The sequence below is a fragment of the Orcinus orca genome, chromosome 12, assembly GCF_937001465.1.
Source record: "Orcinus orca chromosome 12, mOrcOrc1.1, whole genome shotgun sequence".
Taxonomy (NCBI): domain Eukaryota; kingdom Metazoa; phylum Chordata; class Mammalia; order Artiodactyla; family Delphinidae; genus Orcinus; species Orcinus orca.
In genome coordinates, this window is record NC_064570.1 from 1,492,648 (window position 1) to 1,513,574 (window position 20,927).

The 20,927-nt window shown below is 54.3% G+C and overlaps 1 protein-coding gene and 1 long non-coding RNA gene across 5 annotated transcripts; one reads left to right on the plus strand and one right to left on the minus strand.

Annotated features, from left to right (window-relative positions):
* Nucleotides 1–2,174: 2,174 nt before the first annotated feature.
* Nucleotides 2,175–12,470, plus strand: DACT2 (dishevelled binding antagonist of beta catenin 2). Of its 2 annotated transcripts, XM_004278897.3 has the most exons (4): nucleotides 2,175–2,509; nucleotides 7,939–8,071; nucleotides 9,065–9,328; nucleotides 10,364–12,470. In XM_004278897.3, the coding sequence occupies exons 1-4, from the start codon at nucleotides 2,273–2,275 to the stop codon at nucleotides 11,956–11,958; spliced, it is 2,229 nt and encodes a 742-aa protein (XP_004278945.2). In that variant the 5' UTR covers nucleotides 2,175–2,272; the 3' UTR covers nucleotides 11,959–12,470. The 2 variants fall into 2 exon arrangements, with proteins under 2 accessions (XP_004278945.2, XP_049551232.1); XM_049695275.1 differs by having other exon boundaries at nucleotides 2,373–2,509; nucleotides 7,950–9,328.
* Nucleotides 12,471–12,951: 481 nt separating this feature from the next.
* On the minus strand, nucleotides 12,952–16,604 carry LOC117196257 (uncharacterized). Of its 3 annotated transcripts, none has more exons than XR_004476348.2 (3): nucleotides 16,447–16,603; nucleotides 15,794–15,912; nucleotides 12,952–15,169 (listed from the first exon to the last, which is right to left on the minus strand). It is a non-coding gene; the product is annotated as an uncharacterized LOC117196257 (long non-coding RNA). The 3 variants fall into 3 exon arrangements; XR_004476347.2 differs by having other exon boundaries at nucleotides 12,952–14,646; nucleotides 16,447–16,601; XR_007470507.1 differs by having other exon boundaries at nucleotides 12,952–15,912; nucleotides 16,447–16,604.
* Nucleotides 16,605–20,927: the final 4,323 nt, after the last annotated feature.

Sequence of the window (20,927 nt, forward strand, 5' to 3'; positions counted from 1 at the left end):
GATCAATATACAAAAATCAGTTACTTATTTCTATACACTAGCAATGAACATTCTGAAAATGAAATTGAAAAACATTTCCATTTACAATAATTTGAAAAAGAATAAAATGTTTAGAAATAAATTTAACAAAAGAAGTGCAAGACTTGTACACTGAAAACTACAGAACACTGTTAATTGAAGAAGGCCTAAACAAATGGAAAACATCCCACGTTTATAGTTCAGACATCTCAACCTTAAGGTAGCAGTACTTCTCCAATCAGTTGACAGATTCCTCTGCAATCTCCATCAAAATGCCAGCTGGCTTCTTAGCAGAAATTGACAAGCTGATCTTAAAATTCATGTGGAAATGCAAGGGAGCCTGAATTGCCAAAACAGTCTTGAAAAAGAACAGAGTTGGATGACTCGCATTTCCTGACTTTAAAACTTACCACAAAGCTACAGTAACCAAAACGATATGGAATTGGCATAAGGATAGACATATACACCAATGAAATAGAATTGAGAATCCAGAAATTGATTTTTCTGAATCAACTGATTTTCAGCAAATGTCCCAAGACAATTTAATGGGGAAAGAACTGTCTTTGCAACCAATGGTTCTGGGAAAACTGAATACCCACACGTTTAAAAATGAAGTTGGACCCCTACCTCACATCATGTACAAAAATTAACTAAAAACAGATCAAAGACTTAAACGTAAGCACTAAACTATTTTTAAAATCTTAGAAAAAAACACAGAAGTAATCTTTGACCTTGGATTGGGCAATGGTTTCTTAGATATGACACCAAAAGTACAGGCAACAAAAGAAAACTAGATAAATTGGACTTAATCAAAATTAAAAACGTTTTGCTGCAAGGTACACTATCAAGAAAGTGAAAGGATACCCCACAGAGTGAACAAAATATTCGCAAATCATATACCTGATAATGGAATTGTATCTAGAATACATAAAGAATATTTACAGCTCAATCATAAAAACAGGCAAACGATCTGAACAGACATTTCTCTAAAGAAGACACACAAATAGCCAATAAGTGCACGGAAAGATACCAGCGTCACTTGCCATCAGGGAAACGGAAATCAAATCACAATGGGATACCCCTTCCCACATACCGGAACGGCTGAGACCAAGAAGACGAATGCTGGTGACGGCGTGGAGCATTTGGAGGGTTCATGCGGTGCTGGTGGGAACGTAAAATGGTGCAGCCACTTGGGGAAGCAGTCTGGCTGTTCCTCAAAAGATTAAACACAGAAGTTACCTATGAGCCAGCAATTCCACCCTTAGGTAAACACCCAAGAGAAATGAAAACATACTTCTACCCAAAAACTTGTACATGAACAGCCATAGCAGTAGCACTATTCATAATGGTCAGAAAGTGGAAACAACCCGTTAAGGAATAAATGGATAAATAAAAACGGGTCCTGCCATACAACGGAACATTATTTAGCAATAAAAAGGAGTGAAGTACTGATACCTGCTACAACGTGGATGAACCTTGAAAATACACTCAGTAAACGAAGCCGGTCCTGAAAGGCCACCTATCGTGTGATTCTATAAAACCTCCCAAACAGGCAGCTTAGCGCTGGGTGCAGCGGGGAAATGGAGGGTGACCGCTAAGGGGCACAGAGCTTCTTTGGGGGGTGGTAAAAATGTTATAAAATGCATTGCGGTGATATTTGCACAACTTGGTGAATATGCAATACTAAGGGACCATTGGATTGTACGTGTTAAATAGGGGAAGCAAATGGTATGTGAATTATATCTCAGTAAAGCTACTATTATTAAAAAAAAAAAAAAGACAAGCTGAGGTTTCCAGGAAAAGTGGAGTTTTTTCAAAGTGCTAGTGAGTTCATAATGGTAACACAGTCCTTACAATGGGGAGCTATCCAATAATTTACCTTAAAAACATTGCTTCTAACCTGAACAAGACCTTTCTCCGTGTTTGGTCCACTTTCGCCCCTTCACCCGCGCCCACCCGGCTCCTCCTTCCCTCGGATCCCCTCCAAGGGTCACCGCGCGCCTTCCGGGCGTCCTGGAGCGCGCGGCCCGGGTCCCCAAGGGCGTGGGGCTCCGCCGACGGGGCGGGCCCGGGAGCGGCCGCTGTGACCCCGGGGCGTGTGCAGACACCGCCTCCTCTGCCACCGATAGGTCCCACCCCGCCTCGGCGACCCGCGGGCCGGGGGCGGGGAGAGGCGGCGCGGAGGCCGCGCGCACCGCCCGGCGCCGCTCGGAGGCCGGGGAGGCTCCGGGCAGCCGCGCAGGTCGAACGCGGGATGTGGGCGCCGGGCGGCCCGCCGGGGCCCGCGGGCTGGGACCGCCGCAGGGTGGGCGCCAGGCTGCGCGCGGCCCTCGCGGGGCTGCACGAGCTGCAGGGGCTCCGCGCCAGGCAACAGGCGCGCGTGTGGGGCGCCCTGGCCGTGCAGACCCCGCCCGGGCCCGCCGCCCCCCGCGGGCCCCGCGCACACGAGCTGCGGCTGGAGGCGGCGCTGGCGGCGCTGCAGGAGCAGCTGGTAAGGAGCGCGTGCGGGGGTCGCGGGGCCGCTCCGGGCGCGCGGGGCCGCGGGGACCCGGTCCACCCGGCAGGCAACAGGCGGACGGGCCGCCCGACCGATCGGGGGGCACCCTCGGCGATTTCGAAGGACGCAGCTCGGTCCCGAATGAGAGGGACGCGGAGGCCCGAGGCGCGAGGCTAGGCATCCGGGCCCTGAAAGCAGCCCGGCCGGGCCGCCCGCGCCGAGCCGCGCATCGGGGCTGCGCCCGGCTCTGCCTACTTCCCGGCGCAGACCGACTTTAGTATGTACTCCTGTTGGTTGGAGTTTTGCTGATAAGAACGCATTAAATCGGTTTCCCCTGCTGGGGGCTACTTGGGATTCTGGTGTCCTGCGCCCGGTGCCAGCCTCTGCCTGCTGCGTGGGTCTGGGGACAGCAGTGCCAGCGTGCCAAGTGTCCCCCGAATTGTCCCCAGTGATGTGCTCAGGTTGAGCTCTGGGCTCGTGTCACTGTAATGAGATGTTGGGGAGAGCGTGTATCCGATGAGGGCCTCTCCGACTTTAAAATGTAACCTGACCTATGAAAAGAGGTGTGTCCTCTGTACGCAGAGGCGGTGGAACCCCGCTGGGCCTCCTGGGCCTGCTTTCCCACCGGCCTTCTCCCCGCTGGGCTCCTCCAAACGCGGGTCCCTTTTGTACCACTGAAGACACTCCTCAGGTGATTGCCTCAGTTATTTATCCAATGTATGGTTTCATCTCATGTATTGGAAAAAACTCAAGAGTTTTGCAGGGTTGCAGTGTTTTTTAAAGGAAAAATTAGAAGGCTGCATAGAAAGATGTCTATTTGGTAGAGCTGACTGTAGTACTCCAAGGGGAATGTCTTTTAAATGAGAAATTAAATCTGCCCTGTTGAAAGGCTGCTGTCTTTACAAAGTAGCCTGGATGAAGCTGCTGCTTTGCTACCAGCTTAGCGCAGTCGTGTCAATGATTTGTTAGCTGCTTCTGGATTAGAGAATCAGGAAGCTCAGCGTCTTAAGATGTGTCCCAGGACTCCCGCGATCTTCCCACATGGCAAGGGGGGGCCCTAACTGCGCAGCCTCTCCTCCTGTGATTCCGTGGCTGCTATGCAAAGGAAGGAGCTAGTTACCGAGTGGAACTTCCATAGGCTTCTCACCCCCCATCTTATCCAGTCACAGCTGCAGGTTTAGCTTACCTGTGTGGGTGTGGGTGTGTGTGTGCGTGCGTCCTACCTTCAACTGGAGCTCGGAGGGGCACACAGAGCCTGCAAAGATGCATGACGTGCGTGTGGCAGGAAGGAGCTTTGCGATGCTGCTGTGAGTTGTTCTGTCGGGGGAGCTAGAACGCAGTTGATGATTAACTTGGCTTAAGTAATGTACAGATCAGACTTGTGAGTCCTCAGCCTCTAATTACGGGGAGCCTTTTGGGAGAGAAGATCAAACAGGGGTTTTTTGTTTTATTTATTTATTTTTTAATGTGGGGACCAGAAGGAACACGCACCCTTTGTCTTGAAACTTTGTTCTTGGCACAGATTATGTGATCAAAAGAGAAGAATAATTGAATGTGTGTGACACCAGCCCGGCGATTAACACGTTCACATTTTTCTTACAGAGAAAAAAGTAGGAGTGATCCTAGTTCTATGATGCAGGGTACAATCAAAAGGCCTTCATCTCCAGCCCCAGGTCCACACTTCAGTAACTCCCGGCTAATCGGGGCCCCTCCTACCTCCACCCTGGGGTTAACCGGGGCATGGGTCACCATTCAGGTGTGGAGACAGGAAGAACTTTTATCTGACCCAGATAAAAGTTTTGTCCCACAGACATTCCCAAGTGAGAATGAGCTTGAGCATTTTGGGGGGGGATTTAAACTGCAATTAGGAGAAGACATCACATTAACACTTACCAGAACGAACGAGCTACACCTTTTTAATTGCTGCGTCTACAGTCACAACAGGAAGCGCGCAGTAGGTACTTAGTATTTGTTGAATAAATAAATGAGCGAGTTTTACTGCTGTAACAAAGCGGAAGATGATTTCAGTATTTACTATCTCCACGTTCTGTATTTCTAAGCTAATGTAACCCCCATGACCTCTGACCAAAGCAGCCCTTACTGTTTGGCCGGTCCTGTGCTCACCTGTCTGTGCCTTCCTGGGAGATTGTCATTCCCCAAGAAGAGGCTGCCATTCCCATTTTTATAAGCGTTACGTTCCCAGCAACACTGACTTGGAAAGATTTGGATACCCCAGAGGAGCCTGGAAGCTCCATCTCCCACCAGGAGGCGCCAGCGGTCACCCCAGGTGGGATGTGAGGAAAGGCTCTGGGGACCTGCAGGGAAACTGGTGCTGGAGAATCTGCTGGTGGTTGTTTTGCTGGTCACGGCTTGCCCTGACCCTGAGTGGCAGCATCTCCTCCTCCCTGGCAGGTGCCGGCATTAAGCACTGCAGGAAATGAGGGTCTGACTCTGCAGCTGTAATCACGACGTCTGGTGTTTTCCTTGGACCGACCATGCTTGCTCCGTGACCTCTCAGGGGAACGAACTTGCTCAGGGTCACAGAGGAGGGGGAGGCATCCACGGGGCTGGGCAAGGCTTCCTTCTGCGGCACTAGTGCTTGTTATGCCCCAGGCTAATCTGTGACCCTGGCCCTTTGAAGGACCTCTTTTCAAGCTAGGAAGTAACATTTACCCACCCACAGGGCACTTGCAGTGCCGTGGAACTCATGCGGAAAATGCTTCCTGTGCGTGTTCTCAGCTTTCAAGGAGAGAACAGAGGTGTTTTAGATGCCATCTCTGTATCCTGAACTTTGGGACGTTTTTCATTTTTGTCCTCTCAATCTGCCGTAAAGGTTGAGAAGGCTGGAAAGCCGAATTGTAGATGGGGAGCAAAAGGGCAAAGCAGGTGGAAATCGCATCAGTCTTTCATGGCGTGTAAAGTCCGCATCTCGAAGAAAGGGCTAAGCCAGATACTTGTTTTGAATGGCATTCCCTGGGTAGAAGTTCTCAAACTTTTGTGGTCATAAAAAATTGGTCCCAGGGAAGCTTGTCAAAATGCAGATTCCCAGGAGTGCCCTAGAGTCTGAGTTAACGGGTGTGGCAGGGAGCCCTGGGGTCTGCACGGATGCCCCGGGGCTCCCAGCTCCTGGGAACCGGGCTGTGCTTTCCCTTACACCGGACCCCCTGCCCCTCGCCCAGGTTCAGGGGATTCAGACAGGATGTGCTGCCCTGCCCCTGAGCCTGGAGGCCTGCGGTGAGTAGGGAGGGCTGGTGGCCACACAGACTGGCTCGCTGCTCTGGAGGGAACCCGTGTGACATTGCTGTAACACATTTTCCCTGCAGAAATACATGGAAGTCGATGCTGTGTGCCTGGCTCCGCAGTGGGGTATGCTCAGTCCTGGTGCCGTGAGGAACCTTTGACTTAGCACAGAGTTAGAGACCGAGGAGTTAGTGAAAAGCGGAGACATAAAAACCCCCAGCGAGGGACGGGGGAAGGGTTACGGAGGACAGTGCCAATCCTGGGTGACAAAGCCCTGTCGCCATGCAGCGGGGTCCTGGGGACGCACCCGGGGGTCTGCGTGGCTGTGCCCCTCAACACTAGTCAGAAGCCACCAGCTGCAGGCCGGGCTGGGCAAACATTAATCACAAAGCAATTATTCCAGCACAAACACGCCAGGGTCAGTTTTCCGGGGGGGAGGGGGATTGGAGAGGGAGGAGAGAAGCCAACTATGGAATCCAGAGAGGTCCCCCTTCAGAAGAAAGAGGACATCGTGATTTGGAAGAGAAGGGGTCAAAATCCATGTTTATAAACGTCGAAGCGTGGTCAAACAGAGGAACTGAACTCTCCGCCAGTACCGTGGTCTCATTTTACGACATTAGAAGAAAAGTCATTTGCAGTAAAAATTCCCGCCGTTTGTCTGAGTGTTTTTTACTTGGGTAGTGATGGGCCGGGAGCTCACCTTTGCTGCCCCCGCCGCTCCGGCTGTCAGGTAGTGCCGACCTGGGGAGCGTTTCCCTTTGTGAAAACGTGCCAGGATGTTGAGGCTACTCTGGGTGGTCCTGGGTGTGTACGGTTTGATTAAATTCTGGTTTTTTGCAGTGTTATGTTTACAGATACTATTACCTGAGGCTGGGAGACTCTCTTGCTACAAGACTTGGAGGTTGTTCTGAGACCCTTGCACTGGGTCCAGAGGAAAGTGGATTTGGGTGTGGTGGTCTGCCACTCACCAGGTGCTGGGCCCTCGGCCCCTACCCCTGGTGGTATGGGAACAGTCTGCGCCAACGTAGTTCTCCCGTAAGAATCAAGTTACCGCCACCTGCTTCCCCCTTGGACTGACTTCTCAGATTATTGAAGCTACTGAAGTAATGCCTCATTTCCTATATAAGAATTTGAAACACAATTGATCATTTTCTCAAACAGGGTGACCGGCATAATCGCATTCATTAATTATTTGCCTTAAACTTAATTGCTAATCAAAACAAGAAATTTAGGTAGTGGACCTTGAAAACAAGGTGAAGTTTTATCACTGAAGGCAGGAAGTCAGCATTTATGAAACAGTGTTGTTTTACAGACATATGATTCACGTGTGTGTGTGTGTGTGTGTGTGAATGTATATTGTGAGCGTTAACCACATGCGTGTGCTGTATGTATATTACATGATATACACACACGGATATGTGTGGTTGACACTCACAGTAACCCGTTTTACAGCCAGGGAAGCTGAGGCCTGGAGAAGCTAGAGCCTCGGAGGACAGAGTTGAGATGTGGACCCTAAGACCAGAAAGACCCTGCCTCCTGGGGCAGGTGTTCAGGCTGCGCTGATCCCAGGCGCTGGGCTCTCTCCTCCTGCAGCGTCCCTCCCTCTTCGCTGAAAGCCCTACAGAACCGTAACCGGTCAAAATGCCACCTGTGGTATGGGAGCTAAGACGCTGCAGAGGCAGGGCCTTTTTCTCTCCTGGGGACTTTCCTGTCCCCCGAAGAGCCGAAAGCTCAGCCCCCCCAGGTGCCATGGACGGGCTGCGGTGAAGGAACGTGGTGATACAGGCACCAAACGCAAGGTCCACGAGGCGCGAGCCTGGGAAAGTAGACTCTTACGTAGAAAAAGACATTGAAAATATTATCGGTGGCTCCTGCCAGAGGGGGTGTCCTTGGCTGCTTTTGGTCCTCATTCCACTCTCATAAGCTGTATTACTCCGTATTCTTATAAAGAAATGTCTAATGGAAAATTGCTGGCAAAGAAAAGTCTGCACTTGGGAAGACATGCTGGAGGCGGGAGGGGTCCTAGAGACGGTGTCCGGCCTGAGGAAGGGGGCGCTGTCAGGTGGGAGCTGGCCTGTGGGTTTGCGGAGTTAAGTTGCATGTGTGCTGTCGCTTCACGTGGAGCCTCCAGTTTCCACTTCTGTACACAGAGCAGTTTTATGTCTCCCTGTTTTCCTTCTGAGAACCGTTTAAGACTTCAGGACGTCGGCCTGAAAACCCACTTGGACCAGCTGGACCAGCAGATCAGCGAGCTGCAGCTGGACGTGCGCAGAACCTCCAGCGAGGCCCCGGACAGCGACAGCAGGCCCAGCTCGGGTATGGCGTCCACTCGGGCCCTGGACCACCTGTCCCTCACCCCAGGGCGCGGCACTGCCCGGCAGGGCTGACAGGGTGAACCCGCCTCTGTGCTCAGGCCACCGGAGGGTCAGGAGCTGTATGCGCGCCTGGAAGAGCACGTTATTGGAGAATACTGAAGACGAAATACTTTTAATACTTTTATTTAAATGCGCTTGGGAAAACGGGGAGAGAGAGGGAGAGAGTGGGTGTGTACATACTCGTTGTTTAATTGGAAAAATATTGCTTTTGATGGAAAAACCCCATGAGCTTCTCGCCTGTCTCTGGCTAAGACAGATTCTGTTTATGTTGAACCAGCATGGAGATTGTAAATAATAACTTTTATGTGACAGCAAAAGTATTTTTTTAAGTCTACAGTCTAAAATCAGTACAGTCTCCTCTCCTGCGGCCCTGTGCACCCTCCTTTCGAGGTCACGTAGCGATGGTTAGGGTCGTTCTGACCTTCATGGTCCTGGGCACATGGGCTTTCTCTCCAGATTCCAGGCTCAGACAGCAGCTCAGACGGCAAACCCAGGAGACCAGCGTCTTCCCAAGTACAGTGTTCTCTGCCGTGTCTTTCTCTTCTTTTCAGTTTGCAAAATCCTGTCACAGTCTGGGTTGTCAATCATGTAGCAGGGCCGGGCCGGGGGACCGCCCCAAACGCTGCCCCTTCTCTGGTGGCTGCCTCAGATGAGCTTGGCGGGCACGAGGAGGGGCGGGGGAGGATGCCAGCCTCCCTCTTCCGGGGCTGGAAGCCGGAGGTCACACGGGGGGACGTGAGCCACTCGCCCAGGAGAGGGATGAGCAGGTGGTGGGCAACAGGAGACACTGGTGGGGAGGCGTCCTCGGCATTCTGGCCCCGGGCACCTCCCCGGCCCGGGCCCCTCCCCGCCCCCGGGCCTGCTTCCCTGAGACCCCCAGCCCCTCAGCGCGGGCCCCCCAGACCACACCGACAGCCTCTGCGCCCCTGTGCAGGCTTCTACGAGCTGAGCGACGGCGGGTCCTGTTCCCTGTCCACCTCCTGCACGTCTGTGTGCAGCGACTGCGTGTCCTTCTCTCTGGGCGCTGTGCTGCCTGCCACCCCGAAGGCCAGGCCCAGCGCGGGGGACTGCCGGCCCCGGTCAGCAGATGAGACCACGGTGTGTGGGGTCCCCCTGACTGCGTGGGAACCCCAGGCCAGTGAGGGGGGCACCGGCCAGCTGCTGCAAGGCGAGTCCCGGCCCCGCCCAGTGTCCACAGGTAAGGGGAGGTGGGAGCAGGGGCGGCGCCAAGCCCTATACACGGAGGGGGGCGGTCCCCGAGCCCCATACAAGGAGGGGGGGGTGGTCCCCGAGCCCCATACAAGGAGGGGGGGTGGTCCCCGAGCCCTATACATGGAGGGGGGCGGTCCCCGAGCCCCATACAAGGAGGGGTGCGGTCCCCGAGCCCCATACACGGAGGGGGGCGGTCCCCGAGCCCCATACACGGAGGGGGGCGGTCCCCGAGCCCCATACAAGGAGGGGGGCGGTCCCCGAGCCCCATACATGGAGGGGTGCGGTCCCCGAGCCCCATACACGGAGGGGTGCGGTCCCCGAGCCCCATACAAGGAGGGGGGCGGTTCCCGAGTCCCATATTTTCTGTGGGCTTTTTTGGGTTTTGGATGGAGGTAGGCATCAAACGCCCACCTGTGTTCCTTGTAGCAGGGCTGTTGCAATAAAAGGCTTCTCGTCTTACTTAAAATGAACATCCGTTCACACCCTTCCACGGCCCTCGTGGCCACTGCCGGGGACTAGGGTGGGAGCAGCGCTGCAAGTGGGCGTTGAGAGAGTTCACTTCACATGCAGTTTCCCCCACTGGCCAGGGAACAGCCTTTCTTTTTCTTCCGAGTGTCCCAAAAGGAAAAGATGCATCTCATTCCTTATGCTAGACCTGGGCCGTTAGGATCCATGGGTTTTCTTCCTTGCACATCTGTGAATGCCTCAGGGAAGGTCTGTTCCGAGACCTTGTCCCGATGGCCGTGTGGTCACCGGCGCCCCATCTCCCTCGGCGTCCTACGCACCTTCAGTGAACAAGGGCAGGAACTGAACGTTAGGGTCTAGGACTCGCCTTCTAGGCTGTGACTGGAAGGAACGTGATGGGAGGCGGGTGATGGGACGTGTACAGCAGACACCAGCGTGTCCAGGCGTGGAACGTGCAAGGCCGGGGCCTCGTCCTGCCCGGGGGGAGGGCCTCGTGCCCCAGGATTGTGCTTTGCTTCTTCCCTTATTTGTGTTTTGTTCTTTTTCTCCTTCCCAGGTGACCTTGAAAGAGCCCTGCCGGCTGCAGTGGGGCTCCAGAAAGCCAGGGCACACCCCAAGGCCACTTCCTTCCTCTGCCGCGGCATGGACCCCAAGTACCAGTGTGACCTGGTGTCCAAGGGGGGCAGGGAGGTGTACCCGTACCCCAGCCCCCTGCACGCCGTGGCTTTGCAGAGCCCCCTCTTTACTCTGACCAAGGAGACCGCGCCGAGCGATGGCCACTCGCCCCCCAGTCAGCCCCTCCCTGGCGCCACAGGTCCGAGCCCCATTCGGACTGGACTGGGCCTCGAGGCTGGCCCAGCCAGCGCCTACATAGAGAGGCTGCTGCGACTGCAGGGCCGAGGGCCCCCTGCGAGGGGCAGTGTGGTTGAGCGTGGACCCCCAGGACGGGAGGCGTCCCTATCTCCGCAGGGGCTCGGGGTCCGGGGGGCGGACAGTGAAGGTGGCCTGGAGAAGCCGGTGTGCGCCCCGGGGAGAGCGGAGGTGGGAGGGGAGGCCCAGAGCGGGGCCGCCCGTGGGGACAGCCTCGAGCAGCCGGGGCCTGTGCCCCTTGTACGCACCCTGCACCCCAGCAGCCGTCCAGAGGAGGGCCCCAGACCCTCGCGCGGCTGCGTGCACCGGGAGGCCCGTCCAGGCTCCCCATGGCTGGGCTGTGGCCAGGCCCCTGCTCCCTGCTTGCAGGGTCAGCAGCCAGCTCTCCACGGCTGGACGGGCAGAGGCAGGTCGCCGGGCGGGGGGGCGGGTGGGGAGGGCCCCCCTCCCGCCCCTGGACACTGTGTCCGCCCGCACTTTGCTGCCAGAGGAGCTCTCCCTGTGGGGCCCCCCAAGGCCAAGCCTGTGAAGATCAAGAGGGGGGCCAGCGACAAGGTGCTGAAGCTTGGGGGGCCGCAGCTTCAGTGGGGCGCCCTCGGGGGCCCCCGGCCACCCCCTGAGTCGGGAGGTGGTCTCAGGAGGCCCCCCCTGGCCAGGGCGGCGCCCGGCCGGTCCTGCTCTGAGTCCAGCCTCTACCCCGTGTCTGTCTTCGTCCCCCTGCTGGTGGCCCGACCAGAGGGTCACCAGGTGTCAGCTCAGGCCTTGTTCCCCTTGGAAGCAGCCCCGCTGGTGGCAAGCGGAGGGGAGGCCCGGAGGAAGCAGCGCAGGTGGCAGTCCTCCGTAGAGATCTCAGCCCGGGCCCGCCCGGACCCCAGCCTGGGGCCCCATAGGCCGGCGGCCCGGAGAGGGGGTGGCCCGCGGCCCGTGTGCGCCAGACCCAGGCCCAGGCTGCCGCGCCAGGATGCCCGAGCCCGGAGCGGGTCGGACGGCTCGGAGCACTCGGCCGAGTGCGCGTCCCTCTTGCGCTCCACCGTCGCGGAGAGCAGCGGGGACGAGGCCAGCGACCACACGGCCAACCGCTTCGGGGACGCAGAGTCCAGTGGCAGCACCTCGGAGGGCAGCGGCCAGGGCGGGGGACGCTCCAGCCAGCGGGCCCCGGCCAGCTCCAGGCCCCCTCTGCCGCCGGTGCCCAGGCTGTGCCGCGTCAAGGCCTCCAAGGCCCTGAAGAAGAGGCTCCGCAGGTTCCAGCCGGCTGCTCTGAAGGTCATGACCATGGTGTGAGGTCGCTGGGCGACAGCAGGGCCTGTCCGGGCCCGGGAGCCACAGACACAAAGGGACCTTTCGTGGCTGAGGACGGGTCCAGCCTCGCACGGTGTTAGACGTGCAGGTCTGTGTCATCTGGACACTTTGCTTTCTCCCCGAAGCTGCCCTTCAAAAGGAGTCCCCGCAGAGGAGATGATGGGCCCGTCCCTGGTGCATCGCCCCCCAGGTTAGGCTGTGACTCTGGGCACGTCACCCCACCTTGGCCCCAGTGGAGACCTTCACCCAGAACTCTGGGACTGCAGATTCGTCGGGGCGCTGGCCTCCCAGCTGCCTGTGCCGTGAGCCCCGTGCTTGCTTCCCTCCATCCTGTTCCACTTGGGCTGGGCGCTCGGTGTACCCCAGCCTGTTGAACAGTTTCCCCCCAAAAGCGTTCCCTTTAAGGAATGGTTGCAGGACTGCGCAGTGGAAACTGGGTTGGACTCTGAATCCAGGTCAAACCCTCAACATGAATAAACAGCCGATTATGCCTTTGTCTTTGCAAGTCAGTCTTTCGCTTTTAGCCTCCCTGCCCTCAGGAACGTAGTAGGTGCTCAGCAAACCCTAATCCTTCCCCATCATGTGGACACTCTTTCACCCGAGGTGGGAAAATGCATTTCACATGAGTACGCTCCACACTCTTCCCAACACTCCGGAATTGAGCATAAAAATGCTTTGGAAAAGAAACCCTTTTATGGTGTTTATTTTTCAAAGGGAATTTCCCTCAACTTTTCAGGAAGGTAGGATTTTCAGGGAAGCTGCCTGCGGAGAGCAGCATCTTCAGTTCGTGAAGCAGTTTTATCCTGAATTATTCAAAGCTGCTTCTGAGGGCCTGGAGGTAGAAAGAAGGCATGGGGGAGGAGGGGAACGTCTTCCCCAGTAGCCCATGTGGGGCTCTGGACCGCCACAGCCCCACCCTGGGGCTAAATGCACAGTTGGTAGGAACTTTTGAAGGAAAACGGTAAGAAAACAAGCTAAAATGGTAGTAGATCTTGTACTAGACATTAGATATTCATGTAACGAACAGCTAGTTTCAGGACGCACTTCAGGGATTCACATTTTAAAAAGATTAACATTTTAGAACAAAGAAGTCCACCTGTTTGACCTGGGCAGAGGTTTCCAAAAGTGAAGGAGAGTGGCTGCTTTCTGTCACTCTCTTTCTTTCTGTCTCAAAAGTGCAACCATTTCAAAGGGCCCAGAGCAGACTTGGAGTCTATCTGGATAGAATTCCCACGTGGGCTTCACAGAATCCGCTTACTAACAGAGGTGAAAGGGTCTTCCTGAGCGTTCTATAAAACTGCTCTGATATTTGGAGGAAAACGCCAAACCCACCCATGGTGGAGGTTTTTGATAGAAGATAGTACACAGGGTATTTTCTTTAATGGTCTAAATCTCAACCGTGTGGCACAAGAGGCGATGGGAACCCAGTATTTGCCAGGGCCGCTGAGCAGGTGAGGGTCCTGGGAGAGGATCCAGAGCCAGGCTTCTGGCCCCGCCTCGGTCCCAGCAGTGTCCACAGTCTGTGTCCCTTGCCGGCCACCCCAGAGACATGGCCGTGAAGCTCCCTTTACGGGGTGTGTCCTGCTCTGTTTGACATTATCTCTTGCATCTGTTGGAGTTTTTCTCAATTCGGGGGCTTTGAATGCCGTATTTGGAAACTGCAGACTTCCTTCGTCCTCAGCAGGACCCCCGTCCTTGTGTCACAGGAGAGGACCCTCAGGCTGTGTCTCTGGCCAAGATCATGTGAGATCAGTGCTGAAGGGGATGCAGTGGGTTCGGGCCCCTGGGGATTTCTGACAGTGTTTATCTTTCTCAGAAGCCAGGCTCCATTTCCTCATGGTTCAGGTTCCAAAGCACAACCAGACAGGAATGCGTCCCCGCCCAGAAGATGCCGGGCCTGTCTGTGCAACCGGCAGACTAACGGAGCAAACTAACCATAAAACCCATGCAGACTCCACGCAAAATGCAACCGCGGCATCTGCGGACAGAGAGCCCTCAGTGATGAGATGTCAAATCAGTCATCAGTCAGTGTCCCTCCCTCCCTCTCTCTCTCTCTCTCTCTCTCTCTCTGTCTCCTTCTCTTTGATCCTCTCTCTATCTGTCTGTCTCTCTCCATCTGTCTTGGTCTCTCCCCAGCCTTGCAGACACACACACACACACACACACGCACACACACACACACACACACGCACACGCACACACACACACACACACACACACACAACACGCACACACACACACACCTGTCTGCCCAAGGCCTGAAGCTGCTTCCTCTCCGGTGCTCTTGCATTTACTCTCTGGCAGGTTTACAGTAAATAAATATGACTGTAGGTGCTGTGTCTTCCCATCTGCCTGGGGCCCAGGTGCCTTTGCTTCCCCACAAATTCAGCAGAAGGACACAGCCCAGGGTTCAGGCCCCGCTGGGCCACAGTTAGCTATTATGAGGCCCCAGGCGTCTCCGTAACCTCCCTGGGTTTGCTTCCTCTTATAGAGTGAGGTTGTTTATGCCTCAGGGTTTGCCGGGAGGAGTACACGAAAGGTGTTGAAAACGGCCCCGGTTCTGCCCGCTGACCACTACGTCGGGCTCCTGACAGGAGCCCAGGGAGGGGACCCCGCAGGCCGCAGAGCCGAGGGACTGGACAGGCCAGGAGGTCACGGGCGCAGAGGAGGCTGTGGGCAGGGAAAGAGCACACAGAGGGTCAGTCAGCGAGGGTCTCTGACCCACCCCGAGCATCACCCCGGCTCCGCCAGGCAGGCGGCATCTTCCGTGGCAAGAACCACGGGGGAGGGCTCTTTGGGGAAGTACTTTAAAGCACAGAGTTAAAGTCGAGATCATCGGTGATAAGGAGGCAGAGTCAGTCCCCAACCCAGTCCTGAAATTACAAAACAGTGTCTGAGGGGCTATAAATTCAGGGAAGAAAAATATTTAAGGGAGGCAGAAGGTCCAGGGCAGAATGTGCAGAAGAAAAGATTAACTGAGACATTCCATTCATCTGCCTGAGTATTTTATATTTTTCACATATGTTTCTTCTGAACAGATACGGTCGTAACTGCTCAGCATGAAGGCAGAATAAAGCAGGAAGCTCCCCTGCGCAGAAGATAGCTGTGACATGGGGGAGGGGAGATTATTAGGTGATGGGTGACCCTTCACGTGCGTTTGAAGACAGATGAGCTATTTCCTCATCCCTAAAGCCTTTAAAAAAAAGAGACAATTTACTGTTTGACTTTGGGGATCATTAGAAAGCATTTGTAACTTCCAGCATGATTGAAATACAAACATTTTAGCAAAAAAGTAAATATATAAAAGGAGAAGCTAGTTCTTTCTAAGTATCAACGTCAAGCTAAGGTAGAAATTAAATATATAAGAATTGCTAATTCATAAGAATGAGAGAAAAAGGATAATTATGTCAGAGAAGATACCCCAATTATTGTATCAAATCATACTGTAAAATTTGAGGAAACAGAATCTTTATCTTTTATGACCGACTGAATGCACTTGTCCCCCAAATTCGTATGTTGAAGCCCGAGCCCCCAGTGGGATGGCATTTAGAGGCGGGGCCTTGGGGGACAGTTAGGGCAAGATGAGGTCCTGAGGGCAGGGCCCCCAGCGGGATTGGGAAGAGGTCACGTGGGCACACGTGGCTGTACTTACAGGCCAAAAATAACACCAACCCAGCTGGCACCACCATCTCTAAATTCCCGTGAATTAAACCACGCAGTCCATGGTGTTCTGTCACAGCTGCCCCCTTGGTACGCACAGAAGAGAACGTGGGAAGAGCCGAGAGAGCACTTAGGACCGGAGGAAAGAGAAACTTACTTCCTGCATCTTCTTCTTACGACCAGGAGGGTAGCTGGGCGACTAACCCGAGGCTGTCTTCACCCATCTGGTCAGACACATTCACTGAGCACCCACTGTCTCAGGAGCCGTGCCGCCTGCTGTGGGGTGACAGGAAAACACGGGGCGCCCGCGCTGGGGAAGCTTTGTGTCTCGCTGGAGGAAATAAGCAAACAGCAAGGGCGACCAAGCAGCCCCTGAAGAGGCCAGTGCCCATGCAGTGGGGCCCGAAGAAGCAGAGTTTGGACTCCGTGTGGACAGCACAGTTAGAGGTTTAACTGGGAGAAGGCGGTGCTGCGCTGGGCTGGGCTGCGCTGGGGGGCTGAGGAGGGAAGAGGAGGGGGACGGGGGAGCGGAGGGCTGAGCAGGTGCCTGGAGCTGGGGTGGGAGGGACGCTGAGTGGTCCTGGTGGGGTGGACCCAGGGGGTCCAGGTCCCAGCCCATATGCGAGAGGGGGTGGGCCACCATCAGTAAGCAGCGTCACTAGCGCCCGCAGAGTTGGGGCGGGTGGGGGATGGGAGAGCTTCTGGGGGAAAGGGGGTGCAGGTGTGATGGAGGCCAGGGGGCAGGGGAAGCTGGCAGGGTTACTGCAGGTAACCTGATGAGATGGGTGAGGCGCACTTGGGGGTCCTCACCTGGTCCTGAGCTGGAAGCAGGGACAGAAGGTGGGGCAGCTGTCCGTCGCAGGGCGGTCCTGCCCGGCTGCGGGTGCCGATCGTCACAGCTGTTCCTGCGCAGCTTCCTCGTAGACGGCCTGTGCAGACTGCAAGCCGGCTTCCTGTGGGTCTGACTCACGGGATGTTTAGTGAAGACGAGGGGAGGACTGGCTTCCTGGGCAGGTGGCCGAGGCTGAGGCTCCAGCCCCGTGTTCACAGGAGGTCTGGCCGCTGGTCGGTGTGTGCTTGGTCTCTCGGAAGCCAGGAGAACCTGCTAGACTTGTGTTTGGAGAGGCCTGTGACCCAGCTGTGCTGAGATGGGTCTGAGGAGAGACAGGAGGTCCGGCCCCGGCCAGGGCCCCGGGCAGGGGCGTGGCGGGGACCGGCGCCACGGTGAGAGGTGCCGCGGAGGGATGCACACGCGGCAAGACACGCAGCTCGTGGCCATTCTGTGGTCAGGGAGCCCGCGGTCTCTTGCAGAAGCCACCGAGGCAACGGTGGCACAGAATCCACGGACAGCTCCGGAGTCCTCCCAGCGTCGTTCATTTGCCCCAGTGAGGAATGAGGATTCTCTCTGAAACAAGAACATATTCTTATCTCTGAGAGGAACATCCCGTAGAAACAAGAATTTCTAATCAGAATCTTTTTCCATCTTTAAAATTTGACTCTCTTTTTAGTTTGTTATTCCCTTTTATTTTTTATTCCGTTTTACTTCCCTTTTTATGTTTCCTTCAGCCATGGTCTCCTAACCAAGGGTAAAATCCACAGCAAATCCACACTTAACAAATCATTAACCCTATTGTACTTTCCCTTCATTTTCCTTAATTATTTTCCTCCATCTCCGTGCCCTCGTCCCACCTGGGAACACATGCTGGATTTTCAAATTCGGTCTCTGTGACACACTTCACCTCCTGGGTGACAGGCGACGGTGGCAGCATCTCCGGTTGGTGACAGTAGTGGTGTCAGTCCCTGCTAACATGGCAGCATCCCCATCGCCAGTCTTGTCGCGGCTGCACATCCCGGGTTGGCATCCTTGCTGACAGAGAAGGAGGAGGAGAAAGCACACCTGGAGCCTGGAGGACCAGAGGCCAGTGCAGGGGGCTCACGTGGACCACAGCGCGTCCACACGCGTGCACAGCGGAAGCCCCTTCCGCTCCGGTCCCCCCAACCAAGGGAGCCCCTAGGCTGTCTGTGATGAGTAAAGTCACTTCTAATCCCTAGTGATGCAGGGCAGTGCACAGCGAAGGGGCTTATTAAAGTACTAAGTACTCAGGCTGATCCCCAGAGGCTAAGCGAGGATTTCCACCCTGGCCTGAATAGGTCTGGTACCCACCAGAGCCCGGGCACTCCTGCTGTGTAACTTTGCAAAACACTTCTGGCAGCAGCTCTCTGAGCCACGTCTGGAGGACAACCGGTCCACAGCAAAACAGCATATTGTCCCCGTCATCTAATCAGCATCTGTATGACCCAGATGGTCCTGGAAGAGACCACAGCCTTCCCCATCCTTCACAACACCCGACGTTCCTGTTGCTTTTACACTGCTTTCCTGGGTCTCCGAGATCAAGTCTTAAGTAGCTCAGCACGACAGTAACTTCCTTCAGGGAAGGTTTGTGTCTGATGCACAAACGAGTCACTGAAAAACCGTCAAAACCCAGAGTTTTCCTCTGGGACGTTTACAAGGATGGCATCAGAGCACGCCGACAGCAGAACGCCTCCCTGTGGCGACCACGTACGTCCGTGTGCTGGCAAATTCTGGACTCAGTTCACTAAGGGTGCAAAGCACACACATCTGTGTTTGGGGCGATCAGCCTTCATGATTTGCTCGACGCTGTAAACCAACACTTGTTTTGTCCGACCCTGGCAGGGATCGTGAGACTGGCGGAGGGATTTCACCACACTCCAAGTTGCAAAATTCAGGTGATGATCATAATAGTCCCTGGAGTCGGATTTCATTTCAATTTCATTTCTATTTATTTATTTGCTGTCAAGTATCGTTTTATTTTGCCACAGTTCAAACTGTTGGAAACGTTGGAATTGGTAGGATCTGGGGTTGAGCGGATCCACAGAGTTTGCTTGTATTTAAGCCTGTTAGGAGCTCTTGTACGTTCCCCCGAAAAAGATCACATGCACAGCTAGGAAAGGCAACAAAAACACATTAAAGAAACTGCCTTGTGTGTACACCTCCGTCACACATCTTCAGGAAGCTGTAGAAATCCAAACCGGCCACTTGATTGGCTGGGGAAACTGGGACGATATTAGAAGCCCATTTAATACGAAGATTGTACTTTTCCATATAATTAAGGAAAAGGAGTTTATCGTAGAATTCTTAGGAGCCATTGGCTGAGAGGGTGTCGACTGTCTGGTTTAGGAGACGTATTAACTCAGATTGATAGCGTAGTTGGCCGTGGCTGAGGTGCGGTATCTGCTGTTTACTGTTAAAAAGTGTCTACGATTAATGGTTAATGTTCACACATTGCTTCCCCAGGGTTTCCCTTTGACCGTCAGGACGACTCTGTGAGGCCGACAAGGTGGGCTCTTACACCGACACCACCTTTGAAAGCTGAAGGATCTAAAGCAGACGGGTGAGTGGAGAGCCGGGTCACCCCCGGCCGTCCTGTCCGAGGTCAGGCCCGTGGCTGCCCACTAGACGCCTGCCAGGCCCATCAGGCTCACCGGTAGCCTCCACCGGGCACCACACTGGACTCGGAGAGAATGGAAGGTTCTCGGGTCACATCCGGTGGCTGGGGCACAGGGCCCAGGCCTTCACGCACTGCTCGGGGGCTCCCCACGCTGGCCAGGCCCGAACTGACCTGCCCACTCCTCTGAGGGCGGGCGTTAGGTTGGACCGCAGCGGTGCCCCGGGGAGTACCTTTCTGTCTTCTGGCCACGGGAGCAGAAGGGCTCCCCGCAGACAGGGCCACAGCTTTTGCAGGAGCTTCTGCAATGATTGCAGGAGTTTCTGTGGCTTCTGTAACCTTTCCCTCAAATTCGGCGGCTTCAAACAGCACAGATTGACTGTCTTGAGGTCCTGGAGGTTTGGGTCCTGAATAGATCTCACGGGGCTCAATCCAGGGGTCAGCAGGGCTGGCTCCTTCCAGAGAGTCCAAGGCAGAGTCAGTCCCTTTCCAGCTTCCTGAGGGGCCCGCGTTCCCCAGCTCAAGGCCGCTCCAGCGTCCACAAAGCCAACACCTTCAGGCTGAGTCCTCTCACACCACCGCCCCTGGTTTCCTCTCTCTCTGCCCCCTTTTCCACTTGTAAGGACACCCGTGATTCCATAGGGCCCATCTCAAGGATCCAGAATCATCTCCCATCTCTGGTCTGCAGACCAGCGCACTTCATTCCCCCTTTGCCCTGAGAGGTGACATATTCGCAGGCTCCGGGCACGAGGACGTGGGACGTGGACATCTTTGGGGCCGTTCTTCTGCCGACAGCAGAGGTTAGATTTCACTCCCCCAGCAGAGCGTGTGACTCCCTATTTTCTCACTCCTTGCCAAGAGTTTGTGTCACTGGACTCTGTGATATTCCCCATCTGGTGGCTATGAAATGGTGCTTGGTTACGGTTTTAATTCTTGTTTCTCTGTTTACAAGTGAGCTTGAACATCTTTTTGTATTTTTATTTGCCTTTCACCTTCCTTTTGTGAATTACCTGTACATATCCTTTTGTCCCGTTTTCCTAATTTTTTTTCACTAATATGTAGGAGTCTTTATAATTTAGAGACTAATTCTTGGTCACCGATAAGACACAGGTGTTGCAAATATCACTTCCCAGCCGAGGGTGGTCTTTAACTTTGCTCGTAGATTTTTTTTGCGGAACACAAGGTTTTACGTCAGTGTAGACAAATGTGTGAATCTTTTCACTTATGGTTTGTGGATTTTTAAAAATCTTATTCATAGAATTCTTCTTTTGTATGATATTGCAAAGATCTTTTTATATTTATTAAAAGTTTAAAATTTTTGCCTTACCACATAGGTCTCTAGTCCACTGGTGTGTGTGTGTGTAAAGTTCTCCTAGTTTTGCATGTCCATCTTCCATGATGACTTCACCCCATCATGGACAAACCCAGTCTTCTCCCCCCCGTCCTCAGCTCTGCTCCCTGAATACCCTCGCAGCACGCATGGGAGTATCTTTCTGGAGGGTATCTGTTCTGTTCCCTGTTCATCCTTCCAACCTCCCAGGACCACAGATAAATTCTACAGCTGTTAATAAGTGCTGACTTGGCTGATATCCCAACTTTTCTTCTTCAAAGTTGTCTTGGTCGTTTGGACTCTTCATTCTTGCATGTGAATCACAGGGTCACCTTGTCAAGTTCTGTGAGAATCCTCTTTGGAATTTCCATGGAATTGCATTTAAGTGTGTAGATTAATTGGGGGGTACTGCCATCTTTATGACAGAGTCTCACTGTCACTTACCGTTTTTGTCTACTTTATGTATCTCAGTAAATTTTAAAATTTCCTCCTTA

Coding starts and splice junctions, on each gene's coding strand:
- DACT2 (XM_004278897.3), top strand. CDS start 2,273: ATGTGGGCGCCGGGCGGCCCGCCGGGGCCCGCGGGCTGGGACCGCCGC. Junction 2,510..7,938: donor CGGCGCTGCAGGAGCAGCTG/GTAAGGAGCGCG, acceptor TTTCCTTCTGAG/AACCGTTTAAGACTTCAGGA. Junction 9,329..10,363: donor GCCCCGCCCAGTGTCCACAG/GTAAGGGGAGGT, acceptor TCTCCTTCCCAG/GTGACCTTGAAAGAGCCCTG.